This window comes from Mytilus galloprovincialis, chromosome 8 (assembly GCF_965363235.1).
Source record: "Mytilus galloprovincialis chromosome 8, xbMytGall1.hap1.1, whole genome shotgun sequence".
In the NCBI taxonomy this organism is placed as follows: Eukaryota; Metazoa; Mollusca; class Bivalvia; order Mytilida; family Mytilidae; genus Mytilus; species Mytilus galloprovincialis.
In genome coordinates this window covers 18,369,768-18,389,347 of record NC_134845.1, presented here as the reverse complement: position 1 = coordinate 18,389,347, position 19,580 = coordinate 18,369,768, and the positions used below count along the sequence as shown (strand labels likewise).

At 33.3% G+C, this 19,580-nt stretch overlaps 2 protein-coding genes across 3 annotated transcripts in view; one reads left to right on the top strand and one right to left on the bottom strand.

Annotated features, from left to right (window-relative positions):
• Positions 1 to 2,639: 2,639 nt before the first annotated feature.
• Positions 2,640 to 19,580, bottom strand: part of LOC143085234 (WD repeat-containing protein 17-like) — a 57,899-nt gene continuing 40,958 nt past the window's right edge. Inside the window, exons 23-27 of the mRNA XM_076261471.1 lie at positions 17,902 to 17,998; positions 17,349 to 17,450; positions 16,922 to 17,026; positions 15,701 to 15,890; positions 2,640 to 4,559 (exon numbers count right to left, since the gene is read on the bottom strand). Coding sequence (XP_076117586.1) covers positions 4,440 to 4,559; positions 15,701 to 15,890; positions 16,922 to 17,026; positions 17,349 to 17,450; positions 17,902 to 17,998 — 614 coding nt within the window. The 3' untranslated portion in view covers positions 2,640 to 4,439. The remainder of the gene's footprint in view (positions 4,560 to 15,700; positions 15,891 to 16,921; positions 17,027 to 17,348; positions 17,451 to 17,901; positions 17,999 to 19,580) is intronic.
• LOC143085231 (uncharacterized) lies at positions 6,566 to 10,086 on the top strand. Of its 2 annotated transcripts, none has more exons than XM_076261464.1 (3): positions 6,566 to 6,721; positions 9,137 to 9,211; positions 9,667 to 10,086. In XM_076261464.1, the coding sequence occupies exons 1-3, from the start codon at positions 6,640 to 6,642 to the stop codon at positions 9,807 to 9,809; spliced, it is 300 nt and encodes a 99-aa protein (XP_076117579.1). In that variant the 5' UTR covers positions 6,566 to 6,639; the 3' UTR covers positions 9,810 to 10,086. The 2 variants fall into 2 exon arrangements, with proteins under 2 accessions (XP_076117579.1, XP_076117580.1); XM_076261465.1 differs by having other exon boundaries at positions 6,592 to 6,722; positions 9,144 to 9,211.

The following is a 19,580-nucleotide window of genomic DNA, read 5'->3' as shown; positions in this document are numbered from 1 at the left end:
TTATTTGCATTAGGTCGATTTCTATCCAACTCAGCTCAAATGAAAGACTACATTATTTGTATTTACTTATTAAAGCACTGTACATGATATTATGCAGGAATGACAATATGGTTGTGTCAAGGTTAACCATTGATGCCATATGTTTATGGGACCTAGGCTTTTGTCTAAAGGGTCACATTTTTCCAGCAGCATAAAAACCATTGTGTACTCTTTTATCTTCAGGTAGAAGTCTGTGTGAACTTTTGTCCATCTTCTGATTTTAGCCTCCAACACCATTGGTCCAATTTTTGTTTGGCTGACCTTAGATGTGGTATGATTGCCAATGAGACAACTATCAACCGAAGTTGAACACTAATGATTGATTGATTGTTGGGTTAAACATCACTTTTAGCACTATATACCTTGGTAGCCAGTTTCTATTGATGAAGGAAACTGGAATGCCTAAAGAGAACCCCTACATTCAGCAGAAGCACTTGCAATCCTAGTCAATTAAGATTGGAGTTGAAGAACACAAATGCTGTGTGCAGAGTTCGAACTCAAAACATTGGTGTTGTAAAGCTACTGCCAGTGATTCAGTAGATAAACTACTTAAACCAATCAGCCTCCAACCTGTCTTTTTCTTTTTTAGCCATGGCGTTGTCAGTTTATTTTCGATCTATGAGTTTGCCTGTCCCTCTGGTATCTTTCGCCCCTCTTTTCTGAATACTAAGAATAGGTCACATTTGTGCAATTTAAAATGATGCACCTCTGACAGAAATGATATCTGACAGTATCCTAACATGGGTGATATTGCTACCAGCTTTTTAGGTCATTGTTTTATTGGCTGTCAGTGTATAGAACAAAAATGGAAGCAGCATTTAAAAAATCTGCTAACCTGCTCAAGGTAAAATCCATTAAGAAAAGTAAAATTAAATGAGGCAGTATTTCAAGGATTAAATTATAAAGTGTACCATTAACATTAGTAGTACTCAAGTAGAACTGTTGGTTTAATGTGTCTGCTATGGCTTAATGGGATTTTTTTACCTTTATTCCATGCCATACCAGCCTCTCATTTCCCATCTGTCATAATAACAAAAAAAATACAACAAACGTAAAACAAATACTTTAATTTGTCTGTCATTTCTGATATTGTTTAGTGTGTCTTCTGTTGTGATGTTACACTATTGTTTCAGGTAAGGGTGAAGGTTGGATTTGTTTGCACCTGTCCTAAGTCAGGAATCTGAAGTTCAGTGGTTGTTGTTTGTTGATGTGGTTCATAAGTGTTTCTCGTTTCTCCTTTTTTTATATAGATTAAACAGTCGTTTTTCCTCTTTGAATGGTTTTACACTAGTCATTTTCAGGCCCTTTATAGCTTGCTATTGGGTGTGAGCCAAGGCTCTGTGTTGAAGACCATACTTTGGACATTTTAAAGGTTTACCTTTACAAATTGTGACTTGGATGGAGACTTGTCTCATTGGCACTCATACCACACATATTCTTATATCTACTTGTATATTTATCATGTAGTTTGGCTAGATTATAGAGAAGGCTAATATAAAATACAAGGCATAACGTAGGAATGTTTGTTTAATGTTTTAAAAATTGTGCAAGTAACTACAAATGTGTTAACATACTTCTAAATCCTTTCCACTACCTTTCCTTTGGAAGCAAAGACAAACAAAAATTTCAACTATAATCCTAAATATAAGAAAATATGCAAATTAATTAATATATTTTGTGTATTTTAAACTTGCAACTATATACCCTTAACTATCTACTAGAATTGTGTCTCAAGATTAATATTGTAGCTAAAACAAAACAAATCACACATAATAGCCTACTGGAATGTAGGTAAAAATTAACACAAGTTTCATAAACATGATAATAAAGAGGTACAAAATATTAAATGTATCTTCAAACTTAGTAATGTTTGAGACCTCTGGAATGTAAAACAGAAATGATGTGTGGTATTGCAGAAATATCAATATACATGTACTACAGTATAACAAGAGGCTGCCAAAATGACAACAAACCGGGTTTTATTACTTTTTTCAGTGTCATTGTTATAGCAGTAAAGCAGGGGCGGATCCAGCCATTTTAAAAAGGGGGGGTTCCTAACCCAGGACAAAGGGTGGGGGGGGGGGGGGTCCAATTACATGTCCCCATTCAAATGCATTGATCGTCCAAAAAAAAGGGGGGGTTCCAACCCCCGGAACCCCCCTCTGGATCCGCGCCTGAGTAAAGGACCATAACTCAACTTACTGAAAGTAAATAACTTAAATGATATTTTCCAATCAATTCAGGATTCCTAAACCTCAAATATGAATATCATCAATATCAAACTTTATCATCTAATTTTATGATCAGTAACAACATTATAATATGTGACATCATTGACCAAATGGTATATATCCAGAAATTGGTTGAGCCCACCCACACATTCAACCCAAAATCAATAACTGGATTTCTGTCTGAAAACCTTTTTAAAAATGCATTATGGTATAATAATCCTTGCTAAAGCCCTCTCTAATTTCAGGCAGAAAATAAATGTCATAATGCATAAAATAGCACTAAAATGTGGAGTATTGGATTATAAATTAAGATGAAGGTCAAATTTTTTGAACGCCTTGATTAACTGAGGAACATTTGAACATATACAATATATATAATTTGGTAAAAGCAACAATTTAAACAAGTATTCTTGTGCTTTTAAACATAGTTAAGCAAGGGCAAAAATTCAAAAACATACAGTGTTAAAAAAGTTTGGACGGATTTGTTATTTCAAAAACTTAACAATGATATAATATCTAACAACTACAAAATATGAAAAACTACTCATAAAATAAATAATTTGTTGCATATAACATTTTAAATATTTATGGAATGTAAACCGTTACATGTACAAACTATGTACAAACTTTAAACACAATGGCACAACAACTGTATAATTTTAGGAAGAACAAAACAAGAATGTGTCCCATTAGATGCCCCATCGGCACTATCATTTTCTATTTTCAGTGGTCCATGAAAATGGGGTAAAAAATCCAATTTGGCATTAAAATTAGACCGACAATATCATAGGGAGCAATCACACTCAGCATGTGTACTAAATTTCTAGTTGATTGGACTTCAACTTCATCAAAAACTACCTCAACCTAAAACTTTAACATGAAGCAGGACAGACAGACAGACAGACAGACAGACGGATGAATGGACAGATGAACAGACGGACAGACAAACATACGCATAGACCAGAAAACACAGAAATATGTTACTTTATCCAATAATTGTTAAAACATGCAAAATAAATCTTAATAAAAATGCATAGCTTGAAATATTATGCTTTCTACTATAGCATCATTATATTTCAATAAATTTGTTAAAAACAATTACACCGTGATATATCACCTCAATTTAATAGAGAGATCTTATATGATTAATCTTATATGTCAAAAAGACAGGATTAACAATAGTGACATATATAAATAAATATAATTGATTTAACTCTTTTTAATAACATAATTTAGCACTTGTTTAATTTTTATTCTAGCCCTGACTCGTAGAATAAGAATGGGTTAATCCACAGTCCAGTAGAATCAGAATGGGTTAATCCTTAGTCAAGTAGAATCAGAATGAGTTAATCCACAGTCCAGTAGAATCAGAATGGGTTAATCCACAGTCCAGTAGAATCAGAATGGGTTAATCCACAGTCCAGAAGAATCAGAATGGGTTAATCCACAGTCCAGAAGAATCAGAATGGGTTAAACAAGTCCAGAAGAATCAGAATGGGTTAAACACAGTCCAGTAGAATCAGAATGGGTTAATCCTCAGTCCAGTAGAATCAGAATGGGTTAATCCACAGTCCAGTAGAATCAGAATGGGTTAATTCACAGTCCATCAGAATCAGAATGGGTTAATCCTCAGTCCAGTAGAATCAGCATGGGTTAATCCTAAGTCTAGTAGAATCAGAATGGGCTAATCCTAAGTCCAGTAGAATCAGAATGGGTTAATCCTCAGTCCAGTAGAATCAGAATGGGTTAATCCTAAGTCCAGTAGAATCAGAATGGGTTAATCCTAAGTCTAGTAGAATCAGAATGGGTTAATCCTAAGTCTAGTAGAATCAGAATGGGTTAATCCTAAGTCTAGTAGAATCAGAATGAGTTAATCCTAAGTCTAGTAGAATCAGAATGGGTTAATCCTCAGTCCAGTAGAATCAGAATGGGTTAAACACAGTCCAGTAGAATCAGAATGGGTTAATCCACAGTCCAGTAGAATCAGAATGGGTTAATCCTCAATCCAGTAGAATCAGAATGGGTTAATCCACAGTCCAGTAGAATCAGAATGGGTTAATCCTCAGTCCAGTAGAATCAGAATGGGTTAATCCTAAGTCTTGTAGAATCAGAATGGGTTAATCCTAAGTCTAGTAGAATCAGAATGGGTTAATCCTAAGTCCAGTAGAATCAAAATGGGTTAATCCTAAGTCCTGATCCAGTAGGTGAGAACGGGTTGACTTTAGCCCACATCAATGCTTCATTTGGAGATACTGCTGATTTACCATCTTCCAAGAAGTACGCCAAACCCTGCAAAAATCAAGTGAAAATTTTATACTGAGATTAATGAACATTTTTGTGTAGACAGTTGAGTATAATATGAGATGTAAAATGCAACAGTTCAGAAATGTTGTTGCATTATAGGAATGTTTTGACCATTCTGATTGCTCAAACGTCAATTATGAAGACACTAAAGAGACTCAACATAATTTACAGAATTGGTCATGAACTCTTTAGGGAGCTACCATTTGATTTTTATGGGGGGGCTAGGATGAAAAATGTTGTCCTGCATTTTTTTTTAGCTGTAATCTCTGTCCTGCCTTTTTTTTTTTTTAGTTTATCCTGACTTTTTTTACCTAAATTGTCGTCCTGACTTTTTTTTTTTGTAAGTGTCTCATCCTGCCTTTTTTTTTTACTCAAAACTCCTGTCCTGCCTATTTTTTTCAAATTTCATCCTAGCCCCCCCCCCCATAAAAATCAAATGGTAGCTCCCTTAATGAAAACAAGCCGCTCTCAAGAGCCTGAATCGATCACCTGTATTTCAGAGGAGAAGATTTTTAAATGTTTGCACAATTGATGAACAAATTGTGTATAATTGTCTTTAAAGCTAAAAGGGAAATAACTCCTCAAAGGGTCAATTGACAATTTTGGTCATATTAAGTTTTGGAAGATCTTACTTTACAACATTATAGCTGTTTACATCTATCTATAATAATATTCAAAATAATAACCAAAAACTGCAAAATTTCCTTAAAACTACCAATTTAGTGGCAGCAATCCAACAATGGGTTGTTCGATTCGTCTGAAAATTTCATGGCTGATAGATATTGACCAATTAAACAAATTTACCTAATGTAAGATTTGCTCTAATAGCTTTAGTTTTTGAGATTATAAGCCAAAAACTGTGTTTGACCCCCTATTTTCTATTTTTAGCCATGACCGCCATGTTTGTCAATGGCTCAAAACTTCGAATACAATTTAAAAAAAATACTTCTCCCTCTGAAACTACTGGGCCAAATACCATTCAAACTTTAACAAATTGTTCCTTATGGTATTTAGTTTATAAATTGTATCGGAAGTTTTGAGCAATCGACAAACATGGTGGTCATGGCTAAAAATAGAACGCCATGCTCATTAAAGTTCTTTGTTTATGAAATAACTCTGTGCTACCCATATATACCAATTACTAATGATCATAGTAATGAGGTTAGGACCAACTTTTATTGTCTGAAAGGCAATTTGTTAACAAGAATCTGTTCATAGTACACAGTGGCCCACTCACACTGTCTTTTTCCATGTTCAGTGGACTGAAATTGGGGTAAAAACTCTAATCTGGCATAATTGGAAAGATCATGTCATAGGTAGCATTTGTAGTAAGTTTCAAGTTGATCAATCTAATTAAAAACCGATCTCTCATCGCTCCTGTTTCTGATATGTCGCGTGGGAGATCTAACGAAGCCGGCTTTGAGGTCACATGTGAGTGAACTAAACGTTATGAATTTATAAAGATATGCAAATGAGTTGACGACCTATTAATAAGCCAATCAAAAAAGTTTTATGAATTATTTTGACTGACGATTTCGTCGTAAATAAAATGAGTTACATCCCTTTGCCTTACGTTAAACTTCCAAGATCGTGGAAGACTCAATTTCATTGGTCGAAAAAGACACACCTACGAGGTCACTCACATGTGACCTCAAAGCGGATTTCGTTAGATCTCCCACGCGACATATCAGAAACAAGAGCGATGAGAGATCGGTTTTTAATTAGATTGCAAGTTGATTAGACTGTAACTTCATCAAAAACTACCTTGACCAAAAACTTTAGTGGATTTTGGATATCTGACAAAAAGTGTAAAACAAGAGCAGCCAAATCCTTAAATTGGTTGTTGATAAACCATTCAGTCAAGATATAAACTTTCATGATATTTCATGTAACATGTTATTCAATGTATCAATTTTCATTTTAATGACAGGATTTTGTTTCATCAACATGCAACACACTTAACAAGAGAATTTAAAAATATGTGTTTAGTATTCTAACATAACAAGATTCTACATCACTGACAAAAATAATTATCAAACTGTGAAGGAGACTTTATCCAACCAATATGTTGTCCTATGTAATTTTGGCTGTAACTGTATTATGGAGTTGTTATCATGTAGAGGCTGGTCAATGTGATGCTGTGCAAGGTAAGGTTTTGGAAAACTTTATAATTAAGTAACTGTATGGCTCAATAGACAACTTTCGAGTTCGATGCATTTTCTTCAATAACTTTGGTTTTAGTGAATATCATTCATGCGTTTACAGTCAGGATCCTACTTCGTCAAAATTATCTCCCCATTACGCCAGTTCATTTTCACAATCGTAAAAATGGAAGCCATTGTAGCGATGACGCGCTACCAATTTTGCTCTTGGAAACCGATAAATTTATCCACATTGCACCATAACGATCTTTATATGTCAGTTGTATTTTAAAAGACAAATGTATCAACTAGCTAATGAGCATCAGTTAATGATCTTGTCTGTATTGATTCAACTTAAAACTATTGTCTGATCGGTTGTTAGGTGGAATTTTCGAAAAATCATAAACATTTAAAAAAAATCTAATTAAATATTTCGTGGAAGGGCAGACTAGATTTTTTTAGTGGTTGAAGACTATAAACCCTAGTTATCACACACAAAAAAATTAGAATTTTTCGAAGATATGCATTTTCATCATCCAACTTGTAAGACTGTCATCAAGTACTTTCAGTAAGAAAATAGCTATTCGAACACACCTTCCCTGTTTTTGTGACTCATTAGATAGGTATTTCACTTGACCCATATATTTCATCTTTTAGTACTGTTATTTTTTTGTGTTATAAACAGTCAGGGGCATTACTTAAACAAGTAGTTTTTTAAAGTTACTTATGTAAGTAATTTTTGTTTTTGAAAATAAAAAAAAATACTTAATAGAGTTATTTTAAATTTCAATAAAACATAGACTAAATGTAGTTTTGATGAGTTTTTACATAATTTTATATCATAAAGGTAAGAATTTATTATATTTGAGAGAATTATAGAGATAAAGGGTTACTTTAAAAATTATGACAAAAATATTACTCGAATAAGTTATTTGATACATTTTTAATAAAATTAGTATTAAAACTTATTTAAGGAACATGCACATGTGTACTTGGTTTGGGTTACAAATTATAAATAACTTCAAGTCTTAATCAATTCACAAGTATCTATCTATTTATATCAGTCTACCTTCAAGATTTTGGAGGAAAATGAGAATTTAATTGTCCCAAGATACCAATCTTTGACCAAGAAGCATTAGTGTTTCAGAAGGATTAGATTTAATATGTCAGGGGAAAAATAACCAGATGACTGTGAAAAATCGTTAAACCTAGTAAAATCTGTATTATTGGACACCTATAAAAATTATATTCAGAAAAGTTACTTATATAAGTAATATTTAAAATAGCCTTGTTTTCAACATTACTTAAATAGGTAATTTTAATTGTTACTTGTTTAAGTAATGCCCCTGACTGATAAAGTCAACCTGTAGCTTTAATTTATAAAAATGATAGAATCTGAAGCGAGACGATGTATGAAATATTCTTACTTTGAACGATATCAAGACAAAATACTCAACTCAAACACGCCCTAACATAAAAAGGTGCACTCGATTTTCTCTTTTCGATACAATTGTTACCTATTTTTTGGAATTTTTTCTTCAGTCACATAATGGAAGGGCAGACACGAAAATTACTGAACTAATAGATTGATATCTTTTCCGTCCGTGGTAATTTTTTCAAAAAAATCGGAGGTTATGCATTTTTGTCATCCAACTTGAAAGATACCCATGTCGTCGACTTGATATCTAATTGTTCTGCTTAACTATGTACTAGATAAATTGAAAACTTATGCAAATGGTGTTTTTGAAATAAAACACCTCGTAATTGAGAAGAAAATTGCAGTTTTGTTTGTTTCTATTAACTTTTTAAAAATTTGTCACTATAGTAAACAATACAGTAAACATTTATCGCCTTCTCTAATAGAGAGCTTCGATTCTTTTGTTCTATTTCAACCTGGTTTCCGACTGCGTTTAGGGGCATAGTCACTTCCGTTACAATGTTGAATGAGTGGTCTGAAAACTAAAATTCTATATTGCATAAATTACTCGGCAAATTAAATTTTCATATTTGACAATCAGCACTGCTGTCATTAGGGTGACAGATGAACTCGAAAGTGGTCAATTGAATTTATATAAAAATATCTTTTTCACCTCAGTTACCAATATGAAAGTATAATACTGTAAACCAACTAATTTTTGTCAATACTTTATTTCAGGATTTACACTTTCTAGTCCACTTTGGGTCTATTTAATTTCATGATTTTCTAATTTATTTGATGTATTTTAATTTGCAAAGATCCAAGTTTTACATATTCACGATGATATATATTCACAAAGTTTTTCTACTTGCGAAAAAATAAATCGTTCAGGAAAATATTTTGTTTTACAGTAGTGATCCAGGCTGAAGACCAATATGATACTCAAGAGAAATTAAAAACAAGTAATAACCCATTTTAATTTTGATTTTTAAAATTTGTTTTAGGAAAGACAACATGTATAACAGAAGATCTGTTAAAAATGTTGATGGGAATGAATAAATGTTCCTGTAAAAGTACTGGTAAGTACAATTTTATATTTACATTTTTCAATGTGGATTCATTTATTTTCATGGGTATCAATTTATGTGGATAGCTGAATACTTGCATATTGGTGGATATTTGATTTCACAGTTTTACCGATCTCTGTTTGTATCCAACGAATAAAATAATAAATAATCCAATGTATGCCCAAATGATGTATACGAGGATTCAATAATAATTCAGTATGACTAAAAGGAGGTGTACGTTAATGAGACATAGACAAAAAGAGGCAAATAATCAAAATACATAATATCTAGAGGTACATTCATTAATAGACAGATGTCTAAATCATAAGTCAAGCTCTAAATCTTCCAAGGTTCAAAAATTTTTGAATTTCCAATAGTTAAACAATAGAAACTATTAAAGATCTGCCACCAAATAACAACAAGAAACATCATAAGTAAGATATTTCAAGTTTTATAACTATTTTCAGTACACAGGAAGGGAGCAGTATTTTTTGCTTTCCTGAAGGCAACTACAACTTTTGGTGGAAATGATGTATTAAAGTTCGATAAAGTGACAACAAATATTGGTCAAGCCTATAATCCAAAGACAGGAAAATTTACAGCACCCTGAGGTGGAGTGTACATGATATCGTGTGTCATGATGGGAGCTTCTTCATCCCATATCCACTACTATTTGTTCAAAAACAACAGCATGTTCTCGATGGGATTCACCAGTAGGTCAACTGTTCATCATGCCAGCGCCAGCAACAATAACTGGATTGTTGAACTAAAAAAGGGGGATCAAGTCTACATCAAGCATAGAACAGGGGGTAAAGAAACTGTCCATGGAAATTATCATTCTTATTTTTCTGGTTTTCTTATACAATAAATAAATTATTACTTCATTATTTTGTCTTTATCTAAACTGCAAGTTATTTTACACCTCGGTCTTGGAATATCAAACAAAGCACACTTTCCAACATTGTAGACATGAATAGACCATGACAAAAATCTCTGTTTTGTTGATCTTGTATTATTAATGTTTTAGTCTCTTTAGTTTTTTTGGCTTATTAATAGATCTTGCCTTGCTGATAATTTTTGTGATTTAGAGTGTTTTTTATCTTTCATTATGAGGCATAACAGAAAAAAATGTTCTCTCTAAATATAGTTTACATGATAAGTGGCAAAAATGAAAAAAAATATCGCAAAATTTGACATTTATGGGCAACTCCTATAATAATTTGTCAAACAGTTTCACATGTATCTGGACAATTGGTATCTAGCTCATTATTCTAAACATTTTTTTTCCTTTGGGATTTTCTATATTTATAATGGTTCAAAAAAATAAGAAACAAGAATGTGTCCAAATTAAAGTACACGGATGCCCAACTCACACTATCCTTTACCATGTTCCATGGACCGTGAAATTGGGTAATAATCTAATTTTGCATTAAAATTAGAAAGATTATACTATGGGGAACATATGTACTAAGTTTCTAGTTGATTGGACTTCAATTTTATCCAAAACTACCTTGACCAAAAACTTTAACCTGAAACTCCCACTTTCATTTTCTATGTTTAGTGGACCTTGAAATTGGGATCAAAAGTCTAATTTGGCTTTAAAATGAAAAAGATCATATCATAAGCAACAAGTTTACTAAGTTTCAAGTTGATTGGACTTCAGCTTCATCAAAAACTACCTTGACCAAAAACTTTAACCTGAAACTCCAACTTTCATTTTCTATGTTCAGTGGACTGTGAAATTGGAGTCAAAAGTTTAATTTGGCTTTAAAATTAGAAAGATCATATCATAAGCAACAAGTATACTAAGTTTCAAGTTGATTGGACTTCAGCTTCATCAAAAACTACCTTGACCAAAAACTTTAACCTGAAGCTCCCACTTTCATTTTCTATGTTCAGTGGACCATGAAATTGGGGTCAAAAGTTTAATTTGGCTTTAAAATTAGAAAGATCATATCATAAGCAACAAGTGTACTAAGTTTCAAGTTGATTGGACTTCAGCTTCATCAAAAACTACCTTGACCAAAAACTTTAACCTGAAACTCCCACTTTCATTTTCTATGTTCAGTGGACCGTGAAATTGTAGTCAAAAGTCTAATTTGGCCTAAAATTAGAAAGATCATATCATAAGCAACAAGTGTACTAAGTTTCAAGTTGATTGGACTTCAGCTTCATCAAAAACTACCTTGACCAAAAACTTTAACCTGAAACTCACACTTTCATTTTCTATGTTCAGTGGACCGTGAAATTGGGGTCTAAAGTCTAATTTGGCTTTAAAATTAAAAAGATCATATCATAAGCAACAAGTGTACTAAGTTTCAAGTTGATTGGACTTCAGCTTCATCGAAAACTACCTTGACCAAAAACTCTAACCTGAACGGACAAACGGACCCACAGACGGACGGACGAACGGAGCCACAGACCAGAAAACATAATGCCCCTCTACTATCGTAGGTGGGGCATAAAAACAACATGTTTTTACACCCCTTAGTTCTACTTTTAGTGATGTCAGCCCTGTTGGTTGGTAGGCAGGGTTATCTAGGATTTTTTAGCTAGATACTTTAATGATGATTGTGGCTAAGTTTGGTTAAATTTCTCTCAGTAGTTTCAGAGGAGATGATTTTTGTACAAAATTATGGAAATTTACAAACGATTGTCCAAAATTTACTACAAAGGACAATAACTCATACAGGGGTCAACTATATGTCCCCATTCAAATGCATTGATAGTCCAATAAAAAGGGGGTTCCAACCATCCCCCAGAACCCTTCCCTGGATCCACCACTGAATCTATTAGCAGCAACCCAACAACGAGTTGTCTAATGCATCTTATAATTTCAGGGCAGATAGATGAACATTTCTATTTCATGTCAGATTTGCTCTAAATGCTTTAGTTTCAGCCCAAACTGCATTTTACCCCCATGTTCTATTTTTAGCCATGGTGACCATCTTGGTCAATGGGTGCACGTGGGGTCATTGGATACATTTTAAAACTAGATACCCTAAGGATGATTGAGACCAAGTTTGGTTTCATTTGGCCCAGTAGTTTAAGGGGAGAAGATTTTTCTAAAAGTTAACAGACCACCACGACAATGGACAATGCAAGACGCTCAGTGATGAAAAAATTCACTTTGCCCTTTTGGGCAAGGTGAGCAAATAAAAAGGGGGAGGAGCAGGGTTGCTTTATGATTAAAAGGCAGATATAATGCCCCCTTGTATAAAAAGATGGCACACATTGAAATGTCTCACCTTCTTTACTAACCATTGATATTATATTGATATAAAGCTTTACAACAACTATCACATCAATTTTAAAACATAATCCAAGAAAATAAGGTCAACATCAAATGATAATTATCTGACAGACATATACAACTTATTCATACACCAAATATAGTTGACCTATTGCTATTTGTGTAAGAAAAACAATCTGAAAAAAATTAATTAAAGATTGAGCGATGAACTGTAAAAATGAGGTCAAGGTCAAGGTAAAAAAATATACAATGTAAAATGTTTTTAAACACAAAATTTAGTTGCCCTATTGCATACTGTATTACAACAACAGACCAAAACACAAAAACTAAACTTTACCCATGAACCATGAAACTAAGATCAAGGTCAGATGACACCTGCCAAATGGACATAATCACCTTACAATCATATCACGCACAAAATATAGTAGACCTGTTGCATACAGTATTAAAACTAGAGGCTCTAAAGAGCCTGTGTCGCTCACCTGGGTCTATGTGCATATTAAACAAAGGCCACAAATGGATTCATGACAAAATTGTATTTTGGTGATGGTGATGTGTTTGAAGTTCTTACTTTACTGAACGTTCTTGCTTCTTACAATTATATCTATAATGAACTTTGCCCATTAGTGACAGAGAAAATTATTTGGTAAAAATTTACATAAATTTACCAAATTGATGAAAATTGTTAAAAAATGACTATAAAGGGCAATAACTCCTTAAGGGGTCAATTGACCGTTTAGGTCATGTTGACTTATTTGTAGATCTTACTTTGCTGGACATTATTGCTGTTTACAGTTTATCTCTATCTATATCAGTATTCAAGATAATAACCAACTAGAGGCTCTAAAGAGCCTGTGTCGCTCACCTTGGTCTATGTGCATATTAAACAAAGGACACAAATGGATTCATGACAAAATTGTATTTTGGTGATGGTGATGTGTTTGAAGTTCTTACTTTACTGAACATTCTTGCTTCTTACAATTATATCTATAATGAACTTTGCCCATTAGTAACAGAGAAAAATATTTGGTAAAAATTTACATAAATTTACCAAATTAATGAAAATTGTAAAAAATTGACTATAAAGGGCAATAACTCATTAAGGGGTCAATTGACCATTTAGGTCATGTGGACTTATTTGTAGATCTTACTTTGATGAACATTATTGCTGTTTACAGTTTATCGCTATCTATAATAGTATTCAAGATAATAACCAAAAACAGCAAAATTTCTTTAAAAATTACCAATTGGAGGGCAGCAACCCAACAACCGGTCGTCCAATTCATTTGAATATTTCAGGGCAGATATATATTGACTTGCTTAACAATTTAACTCCTTGTCAGATTTCCTCTAAATGATTTGGTTTCAGAGTTATAAGCAAAAAACTACATTTTACCCTTGTTCTATTTTTAGCCGTGGTGGCCATCTTGGTTGGATGGCCAGGTCACGCCACACATTTTTTAAACAAGGTACCTCAAAGATGATTGTGATTAAGTTTGAATTAATTTGGCCCAGTAGTTTCAGAGGAGAAGATTTTTGTAAAAGATTACTTAGATTTATGAAAAATGGTTAAAAATTGACTATAAAGGGCAATAACTCCTAAAGGGGTCAACTGACCATTTCGGTCATGTTGACTTATTTGTAAATTTAACTTTGCCGAACATTATTGCTGTTTACAGTTTATCTCTATCTATAATAATATTCAAGATAATAACCAAAAACGGCAAAATTTCCTCAAAATGACCAATTCAGGGGCAGCAACCCAACAACGGGTTGACCGATTCATCTGAAAATTTCAGGGCAGATAGATTTTGACCTGATAAACATATTTACCCCATGTCAGATTTGCTCTAAATGCTTTGGTTTTTGAGTTATAAGCCAAAAACTGCATTTTACCCTTATGTTCTATTTTCAGCCGTGGCGGCCATCTTGGTTGGTTGACCGGGTCACGCCACACATTTTTTAAACTAGATACCCCAATGATGATTGTGGCCAAGTTTGGTTCAATTTGGCCCAGTAGTTTCAGAGGAGAAGATTTTTGTAAAAGTTAACGACGACGGACGACGACGGACGACGACGACGGACGCCGGACGCAAAGTGATGGGAAAAGCTCACTTGGCCCTTCGGGCCAGGTGAGCTAAAAACGGCAAAATTTCTTTAAAAATTACCAATTGGGGGGCAGCAACCCAACAACCGGTTGTCCAATTCATCTAAAAATGTCAGGGCAGATAGATATTGACTTGATTAACAATTTAAATCCTTGTCAGATTTGCTCTAAATGCTTTGGTTTCAGAGTTATGAGCCAAAATCTACATTTTACCCCTGTTCTATTTTTAGCTGTGGCGGCCATCTTGGTTGGATGGCCAGGTCATCGGACACATTTTTAAAAGTAGATACCCCAAAGATGACGTTGGCCAAGTTTGGATTAATTTGGCCCAGTAGTTTCAGAGGAGAAGATTTTTGTAAAAGATTACTTAGATTTACGAAAAATGGTTAAAAATTTACTATAAAGGGCAATAACTCCTAAAGGAGTCAACTGACCATTTCGATCATGAGACTTATTTGTAAATCTAACTTTGCTGAACATTATTGCTGTTTACAGTTTATCTCTATCTATAATAATATTCAAGATTATAACCAAAAACAGCAAAATTTCCTCAAAATTACCAATTCAGGGGCAGCAACCCAACAACGGGTTGACTGATTCATCTGAAAATTTCAGGGCAGATAGATCTTGACCTGATCAACATTTTTACCCCCATGTCAGATTTCCTCTAAATGCTTTGGTTTTGAGTTATAAGCCAAAAACTGCATTTTACCCCTATGTTCTATTTTTAACCGTGGCGGCCATCTTGGTTGGTTGGCCGGGTCACGCCACACATTTTTTAAACTAGATACCCCAATGATGATTGTGGCCAAGTTTGGTTCAATTTGGCCCAGTAGTTTCAGAGGAGAAGATTTTTGTAAAAGCTAACGACGACAACAACGGACGCCGGACGCCAAGTGATGAGAAAAGCTCACTTGGCCCTTCGGGCCAGGTGAGCTAAAAACAGATCAATACAACAAAAAATAATTTTGACCACTGAACCATATGAAAATGAGGTCAAGGTCAGATGACTCCTGCCAGTTCCATACACCAAATATAGCAGGTCTATTGCTTATAGTATCTAAGATATAGACTTAACCCTGAAAAAACTGATAAAATAGGTGTAATTTGGGTTCCCTCACGCTACATCCTTACAACTGACCATTATTCTGGTTCCTGTTATCACAGATATGTGTACATCAGAGTGAGAGGGTAGATGTGAACTGGCTACCAGGTCAGGTCCAACTCCTACTAAACTTTTCTCCACACCAGCTTTCTTTACCAGATTCTGGAAGTCTGTCAGGATATCTGGTGATACATTCAAACTTGTTACATCTATCTCAAATGTCAAACTAAAATAAAACATGGTACCAAATGCTTATTTGTTTATTATTCAGTTTCATCAACACTTATCAAAATCCTTGTATGTACATGCAAGCACATGTATATTATTAGTATGTAACAATATCAAATGCCATTATATAAATAACACATAGCTGAGAGGGTGATAGAGCAGATTGTTACCCCAAGAAAACATTGTCAACCATGGCAATGATTGGTCTTGACGAGAGGGTATCATTCAAAAATATTGTCACCCGCTCAGCCATGTGATAGAGTAAATTAACACCCTCGTATTAGCCAATCAAAATATGGCATTTTAACGTGAAGTATAATAATTAGGAGATAACTGTATTGTATTTTAAGCTCGGACGGCATCAATTGGGGATTTGATGGTCGCAAATTAAGTTTACTGGCGACGTGTTAGCGGAGACAGTAAACAGGTATTTGCGCCCATCAATTCCGTCGGAGCTTAAAATACAATATTGTTATCTCCATTCTAATGAGACTGACAGAAAACAACGTTAAAACATGTATTTAAAATCTGTCATATGCCGTCTGCGTTTGCGCGTACGTCCCATAGCATCAATTGTCAATTGATGCCATGTAAGAAAGTGACGTTATCCAATCAAAATGAGCGTTACAAACGTTGTTGCATTAGAATTATTATAATTATCTTCTAAATCTTAAAAGAGCACACAGACTGAAATTTTGCACCTGCTTACTGGGAATGGGAGATAATCAAATTCATACTATGTTCCATTACCAATAACAAGAATGTGTCCATAGTACACAGATGCCCCACTCGCACTATCATTTTCTTTGTTCGGTGGACCGTGAAATTGGGGTCAAAACTTTAATTTGGAATTAAAATTAGAAGGATCATATCATGGGGAACATGTGTACTAAGTTTCAAGTTGATTAACCTAAGAATAAAGTTTAAAGTTCTATAATACAGATTAAAGATTTTCTTTTGAGTTGTATAAAAATAAAGTATTTTACTTTAGACAATGAAAATTATTGATATAAATAAATGATATCGCACCTCCTTTCGTCTTTATGATTGAGTATTACATTCCATGCTTTCTGTTCTTTCTCTATCATCTGGTCTGTTATAGGTAGTGTGAGGTTATGTCTCTGCATCAAAGTCCTGATAAAGAAATAACACCAAACTATAAGTTTTATTTCTGGCTTGATAAAATTACCATCAGGAGTCTAAGCTCTCCCTGATGTTCCCTGTAACATTCCACTAATTAACCAGGGAGATTATTAATTGCAAAATTCAAAATACAGCACAAGTATATTCTAGAATATCACACACTGTTTAGATATTGTTAAATAGCTACTAAAATATTGTTTTTTAATTGTCACATTTTCATATTATTTTGTTGATTTATTTTATACAAATTGAAAACACATTGCTGTAAACAGTATACAGCTAACAGTATGATGCACTATCTTTAAAATCTTACCTTGCCAAAGACAACAAAAACAGTACAATCTGATCATATCCTTTTCTGATGGCCATTAGTGCACCGATATACGAACATAAACATAATACTTCATATCTCATCCTGCAACATAAGTATTATATTTAAATTATTAAGGACAATACAAAAATCAATACAAAAATCTGAATGAGGCTGTCTTGTTACTTGAATCCATGTCATTTTGTACCTTTCAATGCCACTCACACTCAATCAACTATTTATTCCCAAGTTTTACAATCTTGTACCTTTAAGAAGTCGTACTTACACCAACTTGTACCCAATAATAAAGATACTAAAAGAGCATATGATTTTCCTTCAAATTTTTATAACTTATTACCAATAAGTATCATGCAAATAATAGACTTAAACTATTTCTCAAGTAACACATGTCTCATATACCCCAGTATTTATACCATTTCAAAAGACATACAAATCATTTTATTGTCATAGGAGTGATATTACAAAATCAATAAACCATGTGAGTGCTGTATGAGAAAAAGACATAGTCTCTTTGAATACAGTAACTAAAACTTACTCATTATTTTGCTCTAGTTTATCTGACCTAATACATGAGATCAGCTGTAATACTGAAAATATTTCATCTATATCCCAGTACACTGAAGATAATTTTTCTGAAATACATAAATCATTACTTTATATTCTAATGTGTTCCACTTTCAAATACAGCTACGGAATTTGTTCCCCATTTAATTAGCAAGTTGCAAATCCTATTATTTCCTACAATTTTAGATTATTGTCTTCATCATGCAATATGACATTGACTCTTTTATATGTTTAGTTTTGTATTCCAAGTCATTTGATTTCTAAAGAAACTGACAATGTTCAAATGTCGATCCTATAAGAGGACCCCAAAATAAACTCTTATGTAAACAGTCAACATGAAAGATAATGAAACCCCTGTCATAAGTATTTATCTATTGCATATTTAATATATAAACAGTTCAGTATAATAACATCATAAGACATTTGAAAATAAACAGGTAAAGCAAAAATAAGAAGGATAGTAGTTTTCAAATCAATAAGGCCAACATTAAAAATATCTTTGTTTCCCCTCTCCCGACTGAGGTTGTTAGGGTATGGGTAGGTAGGTAGGCAAATTATTTTATTTTATTCCTTGATATGGTTTTCTATATTGAATTTGTACAAAATTCAACAGGTAAGGCTCAAGTCAAGTGGGGTATTCCCTGTATTTTAATTTAGTGTACACTCCAGTTTTCTGGTGTTAAGAAAAACAGAATACAGGGACCTCCTTTTTTTCCTATTCATTTTTATAATGTAATGCAATCTATAAAAGCGCACATTCTACTTGTGATAACAATGCTTAATGGTAGCAAGTGTTTTTTTAGTTAAAAAATCAAGCTTATTTCAAGTCTAATTTGATACATAACTCACAACAAAACAATTTCTTTGTTCACCAATTCATACCTTGATCATCAATTATGAGATGACAAAAGATACATGCAGGTATGTTAATTACTTGGGAATTAAAGAGGCCCCTCATGGGGGGTCCTAGTAATCACATAATCACCATTTTTTTGCCAATATAATCACATAATCATTAAATATTTGCTTATCTTTAGTAATCAAATAATCATAAACTAAAAATACAGTCCTAGGTAATCAAATAATCATGAAATATTTGGCTTAATAATCAAATAATCATTAAAAAAACGGCCAAGTAATCACATAATCAAAAACCCCATGAGGGCCCTCTTTAAATTTCAATGAATAAAAATTTTCAATAGAAGTGAACATAATTCAGACTATGTTCAGTTACACCTGGATCATGCAGCTTGGTCAATTGATTCCTCAACAAAGATTTATATGTTTTTTCGAGTTCTAGAAGAAACAAGGCTTCACTTTATATTCATGTTTTGTATTTCCTAAAATACTTTCAATAAGTATTTACGAATTCTACTGATGCAGTTATAACGTCCCCCTTTGTAATTTTCATGCCAAAAATTAAAAAAAAAAAACCCATTTAAAATGGGTTTGTTTTACACCAGAAAACAGGGACGTTCCCTGAAAGCATGGAATACATGTGTCCCACATTTCCTGACTTGTGCCCAACCTGTTCAAAGACAAAGTAGAAAGATTTTAAAGCACGAGTTGGGCCATTTTTACTCAAAGTCTTTAAGATTTTATCGTTTAAACAGGAACAGAGGTTAGACACAAAGCAAATATAGATGCAAT